Source organism: Schistocerca gregaria, chromosome 6 (genome assembly GCF_023897955.1).
Source record: "Schistocerca gregaria isolate iqSchGreg1 chromosome 6, iqSchGreg1.2, whole genome shotgun sequence".
Classification (NCBI taxonomy): Eukaryota; Metazoa; Arthropoda; class Insecta; order Orthoptera; family Acrididae; genus Schistocerca; species Schistocerca gregaria.
Genome location: NC_064925.1, coordinates 246,016,645 through 246,038,517, shown reverse-complemented (window position 1 = coordinate 246,038,517; position 21,873 = coordinate 246,016,645). Strand labels below are relative to the sequence as shown.

Genomic DNA, 21,873 nt, shown 5'->3' with positions numbered 1-21,873 from the left:
CCCCACAGCGTACTTTACGCAGATTAAAACCAACCCATCAGCTCCAGGTTTCCAGACAAAGCCAAGCCACTAACCCTTTGATCTCTGGAGGAGAGTTAATTCTAGTTCCATATATTCGCTTTAAACTCGCCGGCGAGTGCTACGAGGGCCGTTCGAAAAGTCCCTGCAAAGTCCGACAGATGGTACCACCGGTGCGTATCGAGGTCATGTTTATTTAGTAGCATCTCTGGAAAGAACGCACACCTTCGACCATAAATTGTCGAAGATGCACATCAAGTTTCAGCCATATTGGTCTATTTCTTTGTGTTTGGCATTCGTGTGAATCAAGGAAGTCGAGTGATTGTCAAAAAATGGACGAAAAAGCATTTCGTGTGGTGATTAAACATTACTTATAAAAGGTAAAACGCCTCAGGAGACTAAAGATAAGCTTGATAAACATTACGGTGACTCTGCACGTTCGATTAGAACAGTTTATAAGTGGTTTCAAAATTTTCGGAGTGACCATATGGGCACAACTGATGCTGAACGTTCTGGACGCCCTGTGGAGGTTACGACTCCAGAAATCATTAATAAAATCCATGATATGGCGATGGATGGCGGAAGAGTTACGGTGCGTGAGATTGCTAGTGCTGTGGGCATCTCGAATAAACGGGTACACAATATTTTGCATAAACATTTGGACATGAGAAAGCTATCCACAAGATGGGTTCCGTGATTGCTCACGCTTGACCAAAAACGGAATCGTGTGAAGTGTTGCAAGGATTGTTTGCAGCTGTTCAGGAAGAATCCGTAGGACATGGATACATTACTATACTCTTGACACTAAACAACAATATAAACAATGGGTTACGAAGGGAAAATCACCACCAAAAAAGGCGAAGACAGTTCCTTCGGCCGGAAAGGTTATGGCGACTGTCTTTTGGGACTCGCAAGGGATAATTCTCATCGACTATCTGGAAAAGGGTAAAACTATTACTGGTGAATATTATTCATCATTATTGGACCGTCTGGAAACAGAGCTGCACGAAAAACGCTGGTGATTGGACCGCAAAAAAGTCCTTTTCCATCACGACAATGCACCGGCACACAATTCAGCAGTTGTGGTCGTAAAATTAATGGAAATAGGATTCCAATTCGTTTCACATCCCCCCTATTCTCCATACTTGGCTCCCTCGGACTACTATTTGTTCCCCAATTTGAAGAAATGGCTGGCGGGACAAAGATTTTATTCAAAGGAGGAGGTGAATGCAACAACTAATAGCTATTTTGCAGACTTGGACAATTCCTATTATTCGGAAGGGATCAAAAAATTAGAACAGCGTTGGACGAAGTGTGTAAGTCTAAAAGGATACTATGTCGAAAAATAAAAAAGGTTTACCCCAAACACGTAAGTAGTTGTTATTTTTGCACGGACTTTTCAAACGCCCCTCGTATTGACGTCATCTCCGACCTCGCCGTCTGCTCGTGCTCGGGAACTCGAATCGCGAGTTTCGGCCACTGGCCGTTTAACCGAAAACTCGTCACGTGAGTCTGTTATAGGGTACAAGTGGACCTGACCCACGCAGAAAGGAGTGTGAATACAAGAGTTCGCAATTATAACTGCAGGATCGGGCATGCCACTACATACATAACTATCGGGCATGACGATTATTATACATCAGTACAATCAGTGATCGGTTAACAGTGAAATTTGTTCTGTGTGTGTGTGTGTGTGTGTGTGTGTGTGTGTGTGTGTGTGTGTGTGTGTGTGTGTGCCTTTACATGTACACTCCTTCGAGACGTTACTGAGTCTTTGACGACAGTACAAGAAAACGTGACACAAGGATGCAAATACAGAAATGAGTGATAACCTTCCCAAATCGCTGTTAGTACATGAAGGCAAATTGCCACAACCTAAAAAATACAGAAATGGTACGCTTTTTGGTCACTGGGCGGAATTTGTAAGTTTTTCGCTTGAAGTGTGGACTATGGTATCGAATTCTTTCGAGAGATCACTCCACCTCCAGTGTAACAAATCTGGAAGTGTATACAATGCATCGCTTAATTCTCGTTTTGCGTACTACGCAGTCTCAGAAAACATGGCGTCGTTAAAGGCTGTCTGATCCCATTAATTGATCATTTCGCCTTATCAGTGCTGCTTTAAAACAGGAAGATTGTGTACTCAACTTCAGATCTAAGTCGCTTTACACTTCTGAACGCTCTAGTGACAGAGTGAGTCGATAAGCATGAAGTGACTGCAGCACCACAGTCCTCAGACTCCCATACTCGCATAACTTCAGTGGGAAAGAAGGAAGATGATATAGCACTGACGCAACAATGTTTCCTTGATTTGCGAAGCATGCAACTCGTGACACTGCACTCGAATTCGCTCCATTTCTGATATCTGCTCTGGGGATCGCACTCCCACGATGCGACAGTGTGTCTGGCCAGATTCGAAAAAATCTCAGGCCAATAAAATATGAATCCGATAACAACTCTGAAAACTTTCACCTTGTGGCTCAGAAATCATATGTTACAATAGGTCAATGAAGGGTCGTGTGTGGACGCCTCCGTGGGTGAAGTACACCTCTTTAGACTCAATTGCAAGTAATGCAGGTTTTCGACTCCATTGGTAGGATTCTGGGAAAACGTAGTCACTCTACAAAGGAGATGTCTTACAAAAGCATTCGTGGCTCAAGTCTTTGGGACCCACACGAAATAGGACTAACAGGGAATAGAGAGCGTATAGAGAGAAGGGCAGAATGTATGGTCACCGTTTTGTTTCGCCCATGGGAAAGCGTCATGGAAATGGTGAAAAATCGGAATGGATAGATGATTGAAGATAGAAACCAAGTATATCATGAAAGCCTACTTGCAAAGTTCGAAGAATCAAAGTTGAGTGAAGAACCTAGGACTATGCTACAGCCCCATATGTATCGTTCCCGTAGGGACGACGAAGATATATTTAGACTAATTACAGTGCCTACAGATGTATTTAAGCAGTTGTTCTTCTTGTGTACCATGCGAGAATGTAATGGGAAGAAAGCCTAATACGTGGTACAGTGGAGAGTAGCTTCTAACCACACTACGCCAAAACTCACATATCTTAACTGCCAGAGAAAAATTAGTACACCTGGAAGAACAATGTCGACTTTCATCCGATGAAGGCGTATGTCCCCTGGGGATAGTAGATGTACTGATAATAGTTACAACGTCGTCTGCCAACAGATAGCGGAGAGGCATGCTCGGAATGCTCACAGCCAGAAGGCGCAGTTTGGTGCAAACGTGTAAAGCAAGCAGGCAGCCATGCCTGCGGTCAACTGGACGAGTTTGAAAGGGGTCAAATTGTAGCTTTCCGAGAGGTGGGATGTACAAAAATGGTTCAAATGGCTCTGAGCACTATGGGACTTAACATCTGTGGTCGTCAGTCCCCTAGAACCTAGAACTACTTAAACCTAACTAACCTAAGGACATCACACACATCCATGCCCGAGGCAGGATTCGAACCTACGACCGTGGCAGTCGCGCGGTTGCGGACTGAGCGCCTAGAACAGCTAGACCACCGCGGCCAGCGGTGGGATGTTCCTTTCGGGGAATTGCCACACCTGTTGGACGCGCTGCGTCAGTTGTGCAACAAGTTGTGAACATTCTCACACCAGTAGGAGAGGTTCCGGACGTTCACGCAGCACATAAACCCGCCAGGATCGTCGGATTGTAAGCACATATGAGAGGTCTTGTGAGCCCAGATGTGTCAAAACCAATTGTCGCAAACTGGTTATTAGTAGTGGGACATAGCACAACTCAGCCCGTCTTCCACTGACGCCACAGAAACGACGTGCACGGCTTGACTGGTGCCATCAGATCATCTGTTGGAAGATGGAATGGCGCACCGTGGTCTTCAGCGATGAAAGTAGATTCTGCCTGGATGGTCGTTTGCACGTACAACATAGAACTGGCGAGCGCTGTCTCGTAGAGTGCATTTGTCCAAGACATACTTGCCCCATCCGAGGCTAGGGGTGCGATAAGCTACTATTCTCGTTCATCTTTGATGTTTCTAAAGGGGACGCTAACCAGCGCGAATCATGTTTAGAATGTCGATAGACCCGTTCTTTTGCCACTCTTGCAACAGGAAGGTGATGTGTTGTTCCAACAGGATAATTCTCCCCCAGACACTGCCCGAGAAACTCGACTTGCTCTGCAAGAGGTACAGCAACTTCCGCGGCCAGCACGGTCTCCGGACTTGTCTCCAATCTAGCACGTGGTGGGACGAGAGGTGACTCGTCAACCGACAACTCTCAAAGAACTACGTGAATAGATCGAGCAGGGAGGGCGTGCGTATCCCACGACAGCATTCGTCATCTGTACGATTGACTGGATGCCAAAGTGTGGTTCACCATGGGTCGAAACCTAGTACCACAGAACCGCTTGTGCTCTCGATCTGCAATTGTAATCATTTCATGTACTCCATGTGCACTGTTGCAACAATAAATCTTGAGTGGATTGGGAACATGTGAAAGGGAGTGCTAATATTTTTCCGGCATGACAACGTGATTTATTATTTTTTATTTTTAATAAAGCATGAGATCTTTAATTATTATTTGCATTTTGCCCACACACGCACGGGAGAATTATTTCTTACCACTTTTAGAGTTTGCATTGTAGTCTGGGTCGTGGCTCTGGATCTCGGCTATTCAACTGAAAATAGAAATCTTAAAACTATGTGCTCCGCTGCAACGTCTGGCGGCTGTAAAAAAAAGTTATTATAATTGTTTATGGAGTTTTTCGCTTCCACTAATTTTATATGTTTAGATTGCCACGTAGTGGCGTCGTTGGCTGCAACGGCCGCCGCAATTGTTGCGCTGTAAATTACTAAAAATGCAGTTATTTCGAGGAAGCGGACATGAGATAGGGCTCATTCAACGGCACTCGCCAAGATGTCCGTCTACTCGCAACGAAGACAAGAGAAGAAGAGAGGGCGGCTAAAATAAGACAAATGATAGCTCCTTTTTCAGCTGTCTGGTCCATTCCTGCTTCGAGTGCATCTTTTTATTCTCTGCACTCGAAAATGATTCACAGAATTTTAGATGATAATAATACGCATGAGAGAAAATTGTATCTGGCTGAGCAGTTACTATTCACGTATAATCTAATATTAAAATGTTTTTTTCTTTCACTGTCATTTCCAACCTATTTGTAATATTTCACTGGGGACGGTACACACTCAACAGTCATTGTGCATGACACACGGGCCTAGTTGCAGAGTGCCTAGCTTATGGCTTCCAGGGACAAAAAAAAAAAAAAAAAAAAAAAAAAAAAAAAAAAAAAAAAAACCACCATATAATTACTGACAGAATTTCAAAATTTAAAATGCTGTCATAATCTGCTCATTAAGAGATATAATCTTACGACAAACGTTTAACTCAATAATACAAGTTTTATACTTAGAAACTCTGTACGTATCTCGAGTCAGTGTAACTTACTGGCCGCAAATACCCATATCAGACTCATCCAGTATTTGATGAGAGCACTTACTGACTTGCAACAGACTTTGCACATGATTTCAAACCTTTACGAAACATTTTCTCGCTGATATATTCTCAGCAAAATATTGAAAGAGAAAAGTTTATCGCTTATTACATGTTCGCTGTTCATGCAGTATACCTTCAGCATCAGGTGTGATGTTTTAATATATTTCTTCTTTACTATTAAGTATATTCGTAACACATTTTTCAGACAGTGTCCTCATGCACCACTGAACGTATCTGCAAAATTATATTATTGTACGACACGTAGTTCAGGAGATATGGCGTTGTAAAGATTGAGCTGCGTGGAAAACCAGCGCCTGCTTAAAACAGAGTGCAAGTTACTCTCTCAGTGTCTGATAATTAGAGAATCTGGCGGCTCACAACAAACTTTAAAAATAATTTCAAACATTTACTGAACCCTTTCACACTTTGAAAGTTTTACATGCTTAACTTCAAATGTTTAACACATTAACTTGTTTGTAAAGTAATCGGACGTTCGAAGCTGTTTTATAGTTAGGCGGTTTACTCGTATATTGCATAAATCGGGTTCCACACATTCTCAATACCCATATTACTTCTTAACCGGTGGCTGCGTGCATCTCCTCAAGTTTCCTGCTAGAGGAGTTAGTCATTGTGTGCTCAGTGAAGCTCTATGTCAACAACATGGCGAATACGAACAAATCCTGCCATTCACTTGACATTCGTTTGCAGAGTATGGATATAGATGTAGATAAATATCAACTTGATATCAGACAACTCTTGAGCTAGATTTACGAGGACACTTCAGCTTTAATTGTTCTGGATAAATAGCCCCAGATACCCGACTTACCACTTTCCTGTGACTGGTGGCAGATGCACCTGTATATATATGTCTGTTCATAACATTACCTTTATTTCAGGATCAGTTCTATACCGTCCGTCTAAAAAGTTCCCGAGACTGATTTTATTCCTGACGTATAAACGACGTCAGAGCAGTACCTACGATGGCTGTTTGAATTTAGAACTGTTAATAACAGATGTACTTCACAGTCAGTTGTGACCGGACAGTGTTAAAAGTAGAGGACGTGCGGCCGTAATGTGTCAGCGAAGTTGTACCTTGAGTCATGGAGAAACATGTCTAAATTAGGTGTTCAAAATAATCAGTAGAATGTTTTGAAAAAAGAGAAAAGTCTTTGCAAAGGGGGGGAGGGGGGGGGGGGGGAGACTGACGCGTGGACGCTTGCCGCGAATTGCGAGACTGTGTTAGCAATACGAACCTACTACTAAACGAGGGAGTGCAGAAATTCACATGAAAGATCAACGCTCTGACGACATAAACTACATGCAGTCAATGTGACGCATAAGTTGAACAACATCACAAAGAACAACTTCTGTGACAGCTTCACATGGTTGTACTAAAGTTCTGTGCGTTCTTCTCAATATTTTTTTTTTTGGGGGGGGGGGGGGGGGGGGTACTACGTGAAACATCCGAAGCATTAAAATCACCATCTCGAATTTTCTTTACTTTTTATGAAAGAAAATATAATTTGGAAATTTTTAGCAAAATTAACCTTTGTCATCCAAAGCAGCGACAATGAGAAATTGTCAAAAATTAAACAACCGATCCATCATGTGCTGTGAAAATAAGTTCGGAACATTTCCACGGGAGTTTCACAGCTTACGTCAACATTTGGTCCGAACTCTTCGAGAGAAGTTACGCACAGCTGCTAACTTGTACGATGTAAACCATCTTACTTGTGAGTACACCGCGACATCCTTCATTGCTGTCCATTCAAAATTACCCATGTCCACGAGTTGCTTCCTGTTGACCTGGCAGCAAGAGAAACCTATGCTTTAGAATTTCTTGCTCGCATGGAAGTGGACAATGATTGGCCGCGGAAGATTTTGTCGACAGACGAAGCCCACTTCCATCTGACTGGATATGTCAATGCACAGAATTGTCGAATATGGGCAACGGGAAACCCACACGCAAATCAACCAGTGCCACTTCATCCTGAAAAGATCACTGTGTGGTGCGAGTTTACGACATCATTTATCATAGGGCCATATTCTTTCGAAGAGACAGGTGCTTCAGGTCCTGTTACCTGTACCGTCACTGGTAAGCGCTATGAGCGTCTTCGCGCAACTACGTCATTCTAGCTCTCCAACAGCGTGGATGTGTGAATGGGATCATTTTTATGCAAGATGGCGCACCTCCGCACATTGCAAATCCAGTGAAGCAGCTGCTGAAGCGCCATTTGGGAAATGCTAGAATTATCAGCCGCCATTTCCCTACAGCCTGGCCGTCCCGATCACCGGATCTTAATCCGTGTGACTTCCGCCTGTGGGGCTATCTGAAAGATGTTGTGTTCAGTGTTCCGACCGCAAACTTAGCTGCATTTAATGCAGGCATTGCGCAACACATTCTGATCGTGACCCCGGAAACACTTCGATCAGTTGTGAACATGCTGTTAATCGATTTCAACTTATTGCAGGAAACGGTGGACAGCATACTGAACATGTTTTGCGGCCTGTCCGAGTGGCCGAGCGGTTCTAGGCGCTACAGTCTGGAACCGCGTGATCGCTACGGTTGCAGGTTCGAATCCTGCCTCGGGCTTGGATGTGTGTGATGTCCTTAGGTTAGTTAGGTTTAAGTAGTTCTTAGTTCTAGGGGACTGATGACCTACGCAGTTGAGTCTCACACTGCTCAGAGCCATTTGAAGTATGTTTTGCGCCAGTCACACGGAAATTACTAATCCGATTTGATTTTTATTTATGCTTTTTATGCGGTTTTTGGCCTCAGGACAATTGAAAACCGATTTTTGCCATCCGATGTGATATGACCCTGCCGTGAGTAGTACAGTTTGTTTAACGTCAAACGTATACCTTAGGCATTGTTCTATGGTTCATTTGTCATTTGTAGTCGACCACTATTAAATTATGATTTCTACATTTTGTAACTATTTATTTTTCTTCTGTCGTATGTTTTCCCCTTCTCCAATAATATTCCGTTGCAATTTGACTTCATTCTGACCAGTGGTGTTATTTCTATGGCGATTTGAAAGTTTAATTATAATCACCCTGTACTTACTTTCACTTCAGTAATCTCCTCAATCTGATCACTCTGCAAAAACCACACGGTAAGTAAACAATGTGAAAAAAATTTGCGGACACAAGTTCCTGAAACTACATAGCACAGTCTACGCACAGACTGCTGCATTTCACTGCTTTCGTAGAAGTACTTCAGCGTACCGCTTGCAGTTACTGTCATGCAATAGCATCAGTGGTGTCCCGCGAAAGGCACTGGTGCTTCAAAAAAATAAATAATAAAATTTTGGTTTTAGGCAGAAACCACTACGTCTCAAAGGGTTAACCCAGTCTCGAACTTTTTAGACTGAGTCTTTGCAAGGAACGCATCATATACAAGTTCCCCTACATTTCACAACAATTTTCTAACGTCGTGACCTCCAAGTACACGACTGCGTCGTCTGCGGATGTAGTGTTATGTATGTGTACAGATAGTTTCGAATAAGCATGAAGAACGAGTTCACTATATGGCTGTGCAAAGTAGTGGCTGCTGAGAAAGATTCCGTTTGTAAGTTCCGGAAATAACGACTGGTCTCAGCTCTTTCGGAAAATGGGAGTGGCAGTAGTGGATGCCCTGGTGATTCCAGTGTCCCGGCCGCCATATGGCGCACGTGTGTACACACGGCGCGTGGGCGGGGATCCCGTCAAGTCAAGGACAAGGCGCACACGTGACTCGCCCCCCCCCCTTATTTGCATAATGGCCCGACGGGCAGCCAGCGCACATCTGTTGTTGCCTGTTCCACCGGGCAGTCGGGAACTCCACTTCCAAACCGAACGCAAACAATCCGCGCTGTTTGATACTCCTAGTAAGCACAGCCCGTCGCACTGTAATCTACACCTATAACTTCAGTCTGAATTTCGACGTTCGCTTGCATGTAATTTTATTAAGCATATTGAAAGCTAATGTTGAAGCATTACCATCGCAGGTGTGTTTCCTCGAGTCAGTAAGTCCTGCTGCGCAACTGGAGCTGTACTTCGTACAGTAAGCACACCGCACAAAAAAGTTAACCACCCTCACAAGACACCACCCACTGTCATTTAACATAGCCCCCCGCCGTGGTAACGGCCTCATTTCGTCGAGAGACAGTCCACACTTTGTGCCATATCCAGGTGATCTACTTATTGTAGATCGCACATAGCTACCAAACTGCGAAGATATTGAGTGCTACGTTGTACTCACTGTCCTAAACAATCCTAGATATCATCAGCAGGACAAAGATCGGGTGCTGTAGCGGACCTTCCGAGGTGTGATAGACTTCCTTGTTTTTTTATCGACCAGAAATGTACAGGAAGCAGATAAAAATATGGAAACTCCAAAAACATAACACGTTACCACGTCTAACGTGATTTACGAAAGTTGGTTGGCATTTAAAACAGCTTCCAATCGTCTAGGATTGAATAAGTACAGGTCCTGTATGGTTTTCAAGATACTCTTATACCATTCTTCTTGCAAAATAGAGGCAAGTTCGTGTGATGGCGTTGCATGTGGATAAGAGGCTGCGCACACTGCTCTCCAAAGCAGTCCACAAAGGCTCAATAATATTGAGGTTTCCAGACTTTGATGGCCACCAGAATTCGACAATTCATCCACGTCCTCACAAAACCAGTTCTGGGCGATGCAATCTGTGTGAACAGGGCCCCTGTCATCTTAGAACACAGCGTCGCCACTGGGGAACCAACATTGTAGCATGGGATGGATCTGATCAGCGGAAATGGTCACATAATCCTTGGCTGTAGTGCGACCTCTGAGGGTAACGTTGGGGCCATGAAATACTGTGATATGGCTGCCTAAATCATCACTGAATCCCTGCCCTGTTTCGCTCTTGGGACAAAAAATTCACACAGAGGTTGGACGCAGGGTGAAGCAAGACTCATCTGACCGAATTACTTTCTTTCATTTTTCCATGATTCAGGTTTTATGGCTTCGGTACCAGGTTTTCCTGTTACAGACATTTGCATCAGTAATGAATGGTTTTGTAATTTCAGCAAGCCTGCGACTGCCTGCTTACAGAAGCTCCCTTCATGTTGTTTTGTTGCTGACTGGATTCACAAATGTGACAGTCAGATTGCAGTGACTTTTGCAGCTGTTCTGCCCTTATTTTTTGTCACGGTCCTCTTCAATGACTGTCTGCAACAATTGCTCAACCAAAGCTTCTGTTCATGTTTTGACTTAGCTGATGGTGTTTCTCCAATTTCCTGTTGTTGTAGACTTCAGTCCAGAGACTGGTTTGATGCAGCTCTCCATGCTACTCTATCCTGTGCAAGGTTCTTCATCTCCCAGTACCTACTGCAACCTACATCCTTCTGAATCTGCTTAGTGTATTCATCTCTTGGTCTCCCTCTACGATTTTTACCCTCCACGCTGCCCTCTAATACTAAATTGGTGATCCCTTGGTGCCTCAGAACATGTCCTACCAACCGACCCCCTCTTCTAGTCAAGTTGTGCCACAAACTCCTCTTCTCCGCAATCCTATTCAGTACCTCCTCATTAGTTATGTGATCCACCCATCTAATCTTCAGCATTCTTCTGTAGCACCACATTTTGAAAGCTTCTATTCTCTTCTTGTCCAAACTATTTATTGTCCATGTTTCACTTCCATAGATGGCTACACTCCATACAAATACTTTCAGAAACGACTTCCTGACACTTAAATCTAAACTCGATGTTAACAAATTTCTCTTCTTCAGGAACACTTTCCTTGCCATTGCCAGTCTACATTTTATATCTTCTCTACTTCGACCATCATCAGTTATTTTGCTCCCCATATAGCAAAACTCATTTACTACTTTAAGCATCTCGTTTCCTAATCTAATTCCCGCAGCATCATCCAATTTAATTCGACTACATTCCATTATCCTCGTTTTGCTTTTGTTGATGTTCATCTTATATTCTCCTTTCAAGACACTGTCCATTCTGTTCAGCTGCTCTTCCAGACCCTTTGCTGTATCTGACAGAATTACAATGTCAACGGCAAACCTCAAAGTTTTTATTTCTTCTCCATGGATTTTAATTTCTACTCCAAATTTTTCTTTTGTTTCCTTTACTGCTTGCTCAATATACGGACTGACTAACATCGGGGATAGGCTACAACCCTGTCTCACTCTCTTCCCAACCACTGCTTCCCTTTCATGTCCCACGACTCTTATAACTGCCATCTGGTTTCTGTACAAATTGTAAATAGCCTTTTGCTCCCTGTATTGTACCCCTGCCACCTTCAGAATTTGAAAGAGAGTAACCCAGTCAACATTGTCTAAATCTTTCTCTAAGTCTACAAATGCTAGAGACGTAGGTTTGGCTTTCCTTAATCTATTTTCTAAGATAAGTCATAGGGTCAGTATTGCCTCGTGTTCCAACATTGCTACAGAATCCAAACTGATCTTCCCCCAATTTCCTGTATATAGTATAAATCATTGATAAAGTGCCTTTCGAAACAGTTTGGTTCCCTCGGTTATGGAAGCACTGACAATACGAGCACCAACAATTTGCCTGAGTCCAAATTCACTTAGCTCCAACATACTGTACTCACAACTACAGAAAGCACTGTTCTGAACATGACTGATACTCACAATGTATTTATTGAAGATATAGCAAAGGTTCTGTTTATGGTCAAATACAACACTACAACCTCCAGGCTCAACTAACATCTGCATTTACATTCAAGCAAGCATTTCTCACAGTGTTCCCAGATTTTTGTATAACCCCCATGTGTGCGCAATATGTGCGGCCCGGTGGATAAAGCTGTTGTCCTCCAGGATGACAGAAGTGTCCACAGCATGCTCATTGTGAAGATGCTGGTAAAAGTGCTGCACCTGATTGCCAAAAATGTCGAAATAAATATCTTAGATCATGGTCACAGTTTGCTGAACGAATAGTCCCAAGTCTTTGTACAAAAGCGTAACTGAAACAACACAGAACAACCTCCAGCCCAAACAACACCCCTCCATACTGCAGATTAAACATTTCATTCAACTGTTGCTACACTAGGTGCCTTGCATAATTTGAGAAGAGGCAAAACTACAATTTGTGTGACTGTACTGCATGTCTCTAATTAGCTAGTTACTGTGTTGTTGGGCTGCTCGAATAATTACAGCTCTGCAGCCACTGTCAGTAATGGCTTTCTGGGAGGTAATCACCTACAAAATGTAAGTTATATGTAGTTTCCTTCATAATCTTTGCTCAGAAACTGGCTGAGAGGCATCTGCATTTGCTGCGAGCAGTAATTAGAAATTGCAGAACAATTTCTATTGGTCAGGAACCTCTTGTGATCTCTGATCTTACTCCATATCAGATATCTGTAAGTGGTGCATACGCATTGGACAGTCACCTTGAAATGAAAACAAATCAAGCAACTTCATTCACAATTTTTTTTTCTGCTATAGTCTTACAAGTTGTCCCTGACCCACCTTTCTGCACTGATTTCATGCAACCAATTGGCACATACACATCACTTCACTGTTGTGACTAATATAAGTAATGGAGAGTCAGGTAACCATGTGGTACCTCTTCTACACTGTCTCCTGTGCTCCTAAACAACCAGTGTGATCTTTTAATGGTGTGACTAATAATTTGTTCATCGATCATATTATTGAAAAAGTATGTGTATCGTTATTGTGTTTCTGACTTGCTCAAAAAACAGATGAAATGAACTTTCAACGATTTTATGCTGTCTTCCATTAATCAAGAAAAAAAACAACTCTTAAGAACAACGATAATGTGTGAAACTTAGCCATAGATGGGGTGTGGCACAACGCTCAGCTGCATTAAACAAATAACAAACACCTGCATTTTTGTATTTACCTGTGGTTTAATTTAAAGGAAAACACCTTCGAATTTGTTACCTGCTTAAAGTATACTGCAACTAATGATTATTTATGCACTGTCGAGTCACATAATGTGACCACCAGTCAAAAGCCTGAATAACCACCTTTCACAGCATAGATCACTGCGAGACATGCAAGAAGAGTGTCAGTGAGGTTTTGGAAAGTGCTGACAGGGATTTTGAGCCATGCTGACTAAACTACCATGGGCAGCTGCAGTGTCTTACTCAGCTGAGGATCCACAGTGCAAACAGCCTGATCAAACTGGTCCCACAGATTCTTGATTAGGATTAAATCTGGGGAGTTCAAAGGCCATTCTGGTGCTCTTTAAACCATACATGTACACTACTAGCTGTGTGACACATCGAATTGTTCTGCTGGTAGATGCCATGATGCCAAAGAAACACAAACAGCATGTAAGGGTTGACATGGTCCCCAATGTAGATGCATGTTTGTGTTGATCCACTGTGACTTCCAGAATGAGGAAATCACCCAGGAAACGACCTCCATTGTAGACCCTTCCAACAATAGTTCCAGCATATTTGCTTTCATTTGTTTCACATCCTACATGCCAATGGTCATCCGTCCAATTAAATGTGATTGATTTGAATAGGTCACCAGTCACCACTCTGTAGCTGTCCAGTTGCAAAACTGGTGCGCAAATTCCAGCCTTTGTTGTTGATTAGTGATGATCAGCATGGATGCATGAACCTGGCACCTGCTGCTGTGGCCCATATGCAGAAACATTCTTTGAAGTGCTGTTGAGGAGACACTGTTGGTAGCCCCTTTGTTCATCAGGGCTCATCAGTTGCATGTGAATTTGTGCATACACATGTCCTCAGTCATTGTTCGCCCCTGTCATCTATGGCCCATGGTGCACAACAGTTGCCTTGGGACCGGTTTCGGATAGTGCCATTGTGCCATTCTTTAACCACAGCAACCTGTGAACAGTTTACAAACTTAGCCATTTCTGAAATGCTTCCACCCTTGACCCGAATGCCAATGGCCGTGTCTTTTTGGACATCAAATAAATTGCTCCATTTCCACATTATGATAACAAGTGCACTGTTTTCACCCCCCCCCCCCAAGAGGCTTTATGTACCCTCCACTGTTAGTGCTGTTACCTGTCATCTGTGAGTTGCAATTGCATGTTGGCATCAAACACAAGTGGTTGTCACATTACAACATAACAACTAATTGACTCCATCAAGACCAAACTTTTACTGCATCTATACAAGGGAACACAAACTCCACTGATAAAATTTTGGAGGCTGTTCAAGGATATTTATAGTATTTTAGTATAAGTGACCCAGTTCTTCAGTCTGCAGGTTCTCATTTTGTGCAGTATTTATGTAGTAATGACATACTTAGCTTCTCTGTCACTTATTTTATGTCTTCCCTAGTTATTGCTGCTTTATGTGTTTTTATAATTATGGAAACAAATGGATATTCTCATATTAAATATCTTCTAATACATCTTGAAGTACTCATATTACATGTGGTTGGTACTGCTCATAATTTTAAGCAGACTGTAAATCGTGGTCTGGAGAGTTATGTGCATGGTGAGTGGATAAGGGATCAAAATATCCACTGTAGTTTGCAAACAAAATTTGGAAAATGCTGAGGAAGCAGAGGCTGTTACATTCTCAGTTCGAAAGAGAATGCACAAATGATGACAAGCAAAGGTTAGTGGACATTCGTGTGTCTGTTGAAAGATTGATGCATGAAGTGTACAACTAGCACCATCACACCTTAGTAAAAGATCTGTCAGAGAACCCAAGAAAATTCTGGTCCTATGTAAAATCACTAAGTGTGTCTAAGGCTTCCATTCAGTCCCTTGTTGACGAGTCTGGTGTGACAGTTGAAGATAGCAAAACGAAAGCCAAAGTTTTAAATTTCATGTTCAAGAAATCATTCAAAAAGGAGAATCATACACACATCCCACTATTTGACCATCAGACAGACTCCTTTATGGACAACATAGTAATAAGCATCCAGAAAAACAACTGAAAGATTTGAACAAAAATAAATCACCAGATCCAGATGGAATCCCAATTCGTTTTTACAGAGAGCACTCTATGGTACTGGCCCCTTATCTAACTTGCATTTATTGTGAATCTCTCATCCAGCTAAAAGTCCCAAGCAATGGGAAGAAAGTACACCTGACCCCAGCAAATAAGAAGGTAAAAGAACAGACCCACATAATTACAGACCAATATCCATAACTTCAGTTTGTTGCAGAATCCTTGAACATATTCTCAGTTCAAATACAATAAACTTCCTTGAGACTGAGAAGCTTATGTCCATGAATCAGCATGGTTTTAAAAAGCATTGCTTGTGCAAAACTATATTTGACATTTTCTCACACGATACTCTGTGAACTGTGGATGAAGGGCAACAAATAGATTCCATAGTTCTAGATTTCCAGAAAGCATTTGACATGGTGCCCCATTGCAGGCTGTTAATGAAGGTATGAGCATATGGAATAAGTTCACAGTTATGTGAGTGGCTCAAAGACTTCTTAAGTAATAGAACCCAAAACGTTGTCCTTGACAACGAATGTTCCTCAGAGACAAGGGTATCTTCGGAGTGCCGCAGGGAAGTCTGATAGGGCCACTATTGTTCTCTTTATACATAAATCATTTGGCAGACAGGAAGGGCAGCAATCTGTTGTTGTTACTCACCATATAGCGGAGATACTGAGTTGCAGATAGGCCCACCAAAAAGACTGTCAGAAAGTGAGCTTACGGCCAACAAGACCTTTGTTTAAAATAGACAACACACACACACACACACACACACACACACACACACACACACACACACACACACATGACCACATTCTCTGGCAGCTGAAACTAGACTCTGCCTTCAGCTGCCAGAGGCTGTGGTCGTGTGTGTTATATGGCGGGTAACAACTGTCCTTTTCATAATATTGTTACTCCCCGTTTCCATTGTTTGAGTTTACTGTTAGGATCTTCCAGGGATTCTTACAACATAGTTTTCTCACACTGTCTTCTATTGCATAAATAGCAACTTAAGAAATTTAGTGTCACTTCTCTTACATCAGTTTGAATAAAAGTGCTGAATGAGTCACAGACTCAAAGGCCTTAGATAAATCTAGAAAAGTTCCATTGGCTCTGTTTTGTTTATCCAGTCAGCTTAGCAGTTCATGAAAAAAAAGTTGTAGTTGTACTGGCTGTGTTTGCACTTGCAGTCATCTGCTGGCACTTTAATTAGTGGCAGTCTGCTTATAAAAGCCTGGAAGCTGTTCTCCACATTTTGGAAAGATTTATGAGAGACCTGTCAAAGTGTCATGTCATGTTGAAATAGAAAGAAGGGAAAGAGAAAGGAAAGATGATCACATTACCACATTGATAGCCACAGACTGCATAGGCTTACTTGAACATTTATTTTAATTTCCGTGCTACAATAAATAAGGCACATATGGATTTTTCTTTGTTACCTAAAAAATCTGCTAGGGTTAGGTATTTTCAATAACAACTGTCTGGAAACACTTACACAATGTTTAGCCACTAGGGTCATATTTAGAAGGGCTTAATACTGACATGACCACAAGACAAGCAATGTTTTCATACATTATTCCCTATTTATATGCATAAAAAAGCTAATTTAGAACTTGTTTATTTATTTTAACTCTGATGCCTGCTCCGTTATATATGTATTTCATGCTTGTAAGAATAAAAATCAAGAATAAAACATCTTTGGTATAATTAACCACCTAATAAAAACATTTATATTCCAGGCTGGTTCTCAAGAGTAAATTCCAAAGGCCAACCTACTGCACGATGTTACACAAACATACAGCAGCTAGTGGCTGCACAGATCACAACTTTTGTCACCAGAACTGAGCTGACTGCGTACAGACTCAACGATACAAAAGGTAAGCTCCAGAAATACAGGAGGGCAATGCAGGTTGCTTCAATACAGAATCATTCCTCTTCATAGCAATAATTTTTTTAAGTAATTCTGAAATTTAGTTTGTATCTCATAGTTAGGGAGATGCAAATTTTAACTGCTCTCCCCCCCCCCCCCCCCCCCCCCTTCCTTCCCTCCAATTGGTTTACTGCATATATTCCAACAATATATACTACCTTGTGCCCTTAGTTCAAATTTACTTCTTCTATAATTTTAACAGATCAGAATAAACTGTGTATTATGTTGGGGAAAAAAATTCAACTAAATATGGTTGGAACTTGGTCATTTTTACTGCCAATAATCTGTTTGCTTTAGTTTTATGACTGCATATGATTTTTGTAGTAAATAATGATTCATTTGGTTCCATGGTTGCTTACTCAGAATTCAATTAGATATGAAGAACTGTTTAACCCTTTGAGTTACTTAAGGAATTATGAACACTCCTGTAGCAACCCTTCCAATACAAAAAGTTCACAGCACATAATAACTTGCAATACAAATGTTAAAAAAACTTGTTCAGAGTTAGAACTCTTCTCCCAACAAAGCACTCACACCTTACATAGTAACAATTTTGGCAGGATGCACAAATGGTGAAGAAACATTTAAATCACTGCTGACCCATTTTGTTATTAACAAATAACATATGGTGTGTTACAGCAAATTAAAGCCCATGTTCTGAAGGTTTAATTTTATTTATACAATGAGTAAGCTGCATAAAATAAGCATGAATATTGAGCCGTATTTCTTAGGACAGATTTTAAGTTTACTATAAAACCATTTTGAATGAAACAAAATACAAAACTGTTAACAGAAAAATTGTGGATATAAAATTATTGGGCTACTTTTTGGTATATTGTTGCAAACTTTTCTTTTTTGCATTGTGTTTACCATAAATATTGTCTCCAAGTTGTGATTGATATATTCTTAAATACATATAAATGTGCAACTTTGCATGATAAACTGTAAATGCTTTTAATGACTTAATGCATTGTAATATTGTTTGCAGAGATCCAGCAGGAATCAGTAAACAAGAAGATGCAATATCTGAAGACAAGCGTACGAGCTGGTCACGCCATTAAACTGTTGGCTGTTTTTGAAGATGTAAACAATGTCCAAGTGCACAGCAATAAACGCCTTTCACTGCCTCTCATTGGACGAGCCAGCAGCAAAGGAGACAAATATGCCCAGTGCCTTGATGATAAGAACCAGGTTAGTTAAAATTGCTAGATAAAACTTTAGTAACAGGTTTCAGGAAATTGAAAAGGTGTCACTTCATTGGAACTATTGCCAAACAGCTCAGTTCTGTTAAAGACAGATTAATTATTATCCAAGTTTTTGTGGTTCATTGTAGAAATCAGTCCACTGTTCATGAGCGCTGAAGTCATTGAGCTTCTGAGATTAATCCCTGCTAAGATGCACAAATAGATCTGGATATTCTATGGTAAATAAAACAAAAATGTCACGAAAATATTTCTCAGAAACTTCAGTGATAACTGGAAGAACAAATTTTCCCCTTCAGATATGTGGTGTACCGCCAGACACCACACTTGGTAGGTGGTAGCCTTTAAATCGGCCGCGGTCCGGTAGTATACGTCGGACCCGCGTGTCGCTACTATCAGTGATTGCAGACCAAGCACCGCCACACAGCAGGTCCAGAGAGACTTCCTAGCACTCGCCCCAGTTGTACAGCCGACTTTGCTAGCGATGGTTCACTGACTTCTATGCTCTCATTTGCCGAGACGATAGTTAGCATAGCCTTCAGCTACGTTATTTGCTATGACCTAGCAAGGCGCCAATATCTGTACTATCGATATTGTGAATCATGTACCATAAAGAGTGACGTTCTCCGTTAATGGATTAAAGTTAAGTATTCCACCAGCTATGTCCGTTTTTCTCAATTCTAATTCCCTTGTCATGTTCCAGACCTCACGCCAGCCTGCGTGAGCTGAGACGCGTGCATTTCGGCCTCCTTTACTAACCCTGGTTGGCTCTCCTGCCAACCACAACAGATATGCTAGTGTTAATTCAGAATTGTGGTCATAAATACACAAATAATAATGATCACTGACAGTCTAACAACCAGGCTGAATCACCTCAGACAACTGCAACTTACCTGAAGCATTAAACATGCTCCAAGACTGGTTGCAGAGCACTAATGCTTTTGTCACCACATGGGTAATTTTGATTCCTCCACCCACTATCAGTCCCCAGTGCAAATGGAAATCAATTCTACTGTTTATTGCATACTCTCATTTTAATATCTTTATTTCCTATATCTCCCTGTGAACCTCCTCTCTCACTTTTTAACACTCAATTTATATTTGCTATTTCCAAAGGTTTTTTAGATTCATTTTCACATCCTGTTTTACAATCTATTTCTATTTTTTTCATGGCACTGTTTGTGTCTTCTTTTTTGTTATACTAGCGCTGTTTAACTTTCTCCCTCTTGTACTACTAAATTATCTTTTTCAACTCGCCAAAGAGAACAAAGAAAGAGAAAGAGAAAGCAAAAGGTTTATAAAGGCAACAAGAGAAACAAGAGTTTTTCTCTAACATAGATTTAGATTCTAACATAATATAGGTTGACACAAATATGAGAAAACGGAAAGCATGAAATGACTTCAGGAAAAGAAATTTTAACGTTTGTAACATTACAATGATCTAAAATGTTTCACAGTGGAGGAAAATTACCAGTAAATTCTTACAATCACAAAATCAAACCTACCACCATTTTTGTCTCTGTTTTTATAAGGATTTCATTCTAGTGAATAATTGCTGAAAACTAAAACTAGCTTTGGGGGCATATTTTAAGAATATTGCAAGTACAGCAGCCAAGCTCCTTTTTAAATTTTAAATTTACCATGACAGCCACCCTAAAAAAAGGAATACTATAAATCAAATGTACAACTTAGCCTATGTTTGGTTATTTAATGAATGAAATAAAGGCAGAGGAAACTGCGTGAAAAAAAAAAAAAATCTCAGCAATTTGTGACTGGAAGCATGTGTAATGTTTTTGTATTACAGCAAATATTTTTTCCAAATAGTTAATAAATGTCATTTTGTACCCATACTCTTGACATGGTTGAATGTTTCCTGCAGGTGGTGTTCATCCCATTGACAACAACTGGTCAGCTGTATGCAGTGTCTGGTTTGGATGAGACGCACATCGTGTCTCAGCTCTCACACCTGCTCAGGGATGGACAGTTCCCAATCAGAGTGTGCCTTGTGGCAGGACCATTGCCATCACCTTTACCTGCTGGTTTTACAGGTACTGACACTAAATATCCTGTTAACTCACAAAGACATTTACAATGTAGTTGTAGTAGTGATGAAGCAAATACACAGAAATGGTGTTAAGCCAGAAGACCTTCCTATAATATGCTGACCACAATATGCAGCCTATATGGTGTAATCAATGATATTGTTCATAGTGACCTGATTTTTAATTTATTTTTAATTTTTTGGGAAAGTGGGTCTTTTGTTAGAACTTTCATGCAGCAAAGACATAAATCATCACTTGCAACTTATTCTTTCTTTAGAAATTTTAACATAAGCACCAAAAAATTATTTTAATAATATATCAAACTGAAATTGTACTACAGTATGCAAATGACAATTCAATTTACAGAGAACCATGCACACTGAAGAAATTATTGCACATGACATGTATAATTAATCAGTCAATTTGCAGGTTATACTTTAAAAAAAGAGTCAAGGTACAAAATAATATATGATTCTTATTAAGTTACTAGCTGACAAAACTTGCATTGCCTGGGTATTCATTTTGCCAATTTTCTATTAGAGACAAAAACAAGAAATTAACCATGTTCATAGTGCAATATTGCAAAAATTCATTTCCATCTTTCCATGAAAATGCTTTTGAAAGTATGAAACAGTTGTAGAAAGATCCCAGACAGTTTCTGTACACTGGATGCAGCTGCTTCACAAATCTACAACATGATTTTGTAAATATCTCTGTGGCAATGCCTCTTCACAGCTCTGTAGACAGCTATTGCTTTTGCTACATCCATTTGTGCTTTCCAGTTGAAAGCTGTTAAAAGCACTGCCAGATGCCAGGCATTTCGTTAAGTTGACACACTGCAGGAGTGTCATAGTAATAAACAATAAATGTATTAGAACTTCATGCATGATGTGGCATTTTTTCATGCATCTCAGTGTTTATGATGTCATATATCGTGAAATGCATGTATTACAAAGATATATTTGTGTAGGTGTATTCAGCAGCATATGTGGATACTGTAAGTAAAATATGTTACAAATAGAGCGAGTAGGGAAGAAGTAATAAATTTAAATGTCACGCATGATGCAGCAGATTTAACACATCTAATTGTTTATGATGTCACATTTCCTGAACTATTATAGTTAGGTAGCTCTTACCCCACAGCTATTGTTATGTGGCATTAAGGGATATGTGTAAAAAGTTTAGTTGAAATCAGTCAAGTGGTTTAGGAGAATGTGTGGCATGTACACACATACAGACATCCATTTTTATAATATGTATGGGTTAAAACACCATCTAATTCAT

At 40.9% G+C, this 21,873-nt stretch overlaps 1 protein-coding gene across 6 annotated transcripts in view; it reads left to right on the top strand.

Moving 5' to 3' along the window:
• Positions 1 to 21,873, top strand: part of LOC126278363 (uncharacterized) — an 830,119-nt gene that overhangs the window by 797,205 nt on the left and 11,041 nt on the right. For all 6 annotated transcript variants that reach the window (XM_049978428.1, XM_049978426.1, XM_049978425.1 and 3 more), the window contains 3 exons: positions 17,155 to 17,292; positions 18,334 to 18,536; positions 20,427 to 20,595. In XM_049978428.1, the coding sequence (XP_049834385.1) occupies positions 17,155 to 17,292; positions 18,334 to 18,536; positions 20,427 to 20,595 (510 nt within the window). The remainder of the gene's footprint in view (positions 1 to 17,154; positions 17,293 to 18,333; positions 18,537 to 20,426; positions 20,596 to 21,873) is intronic.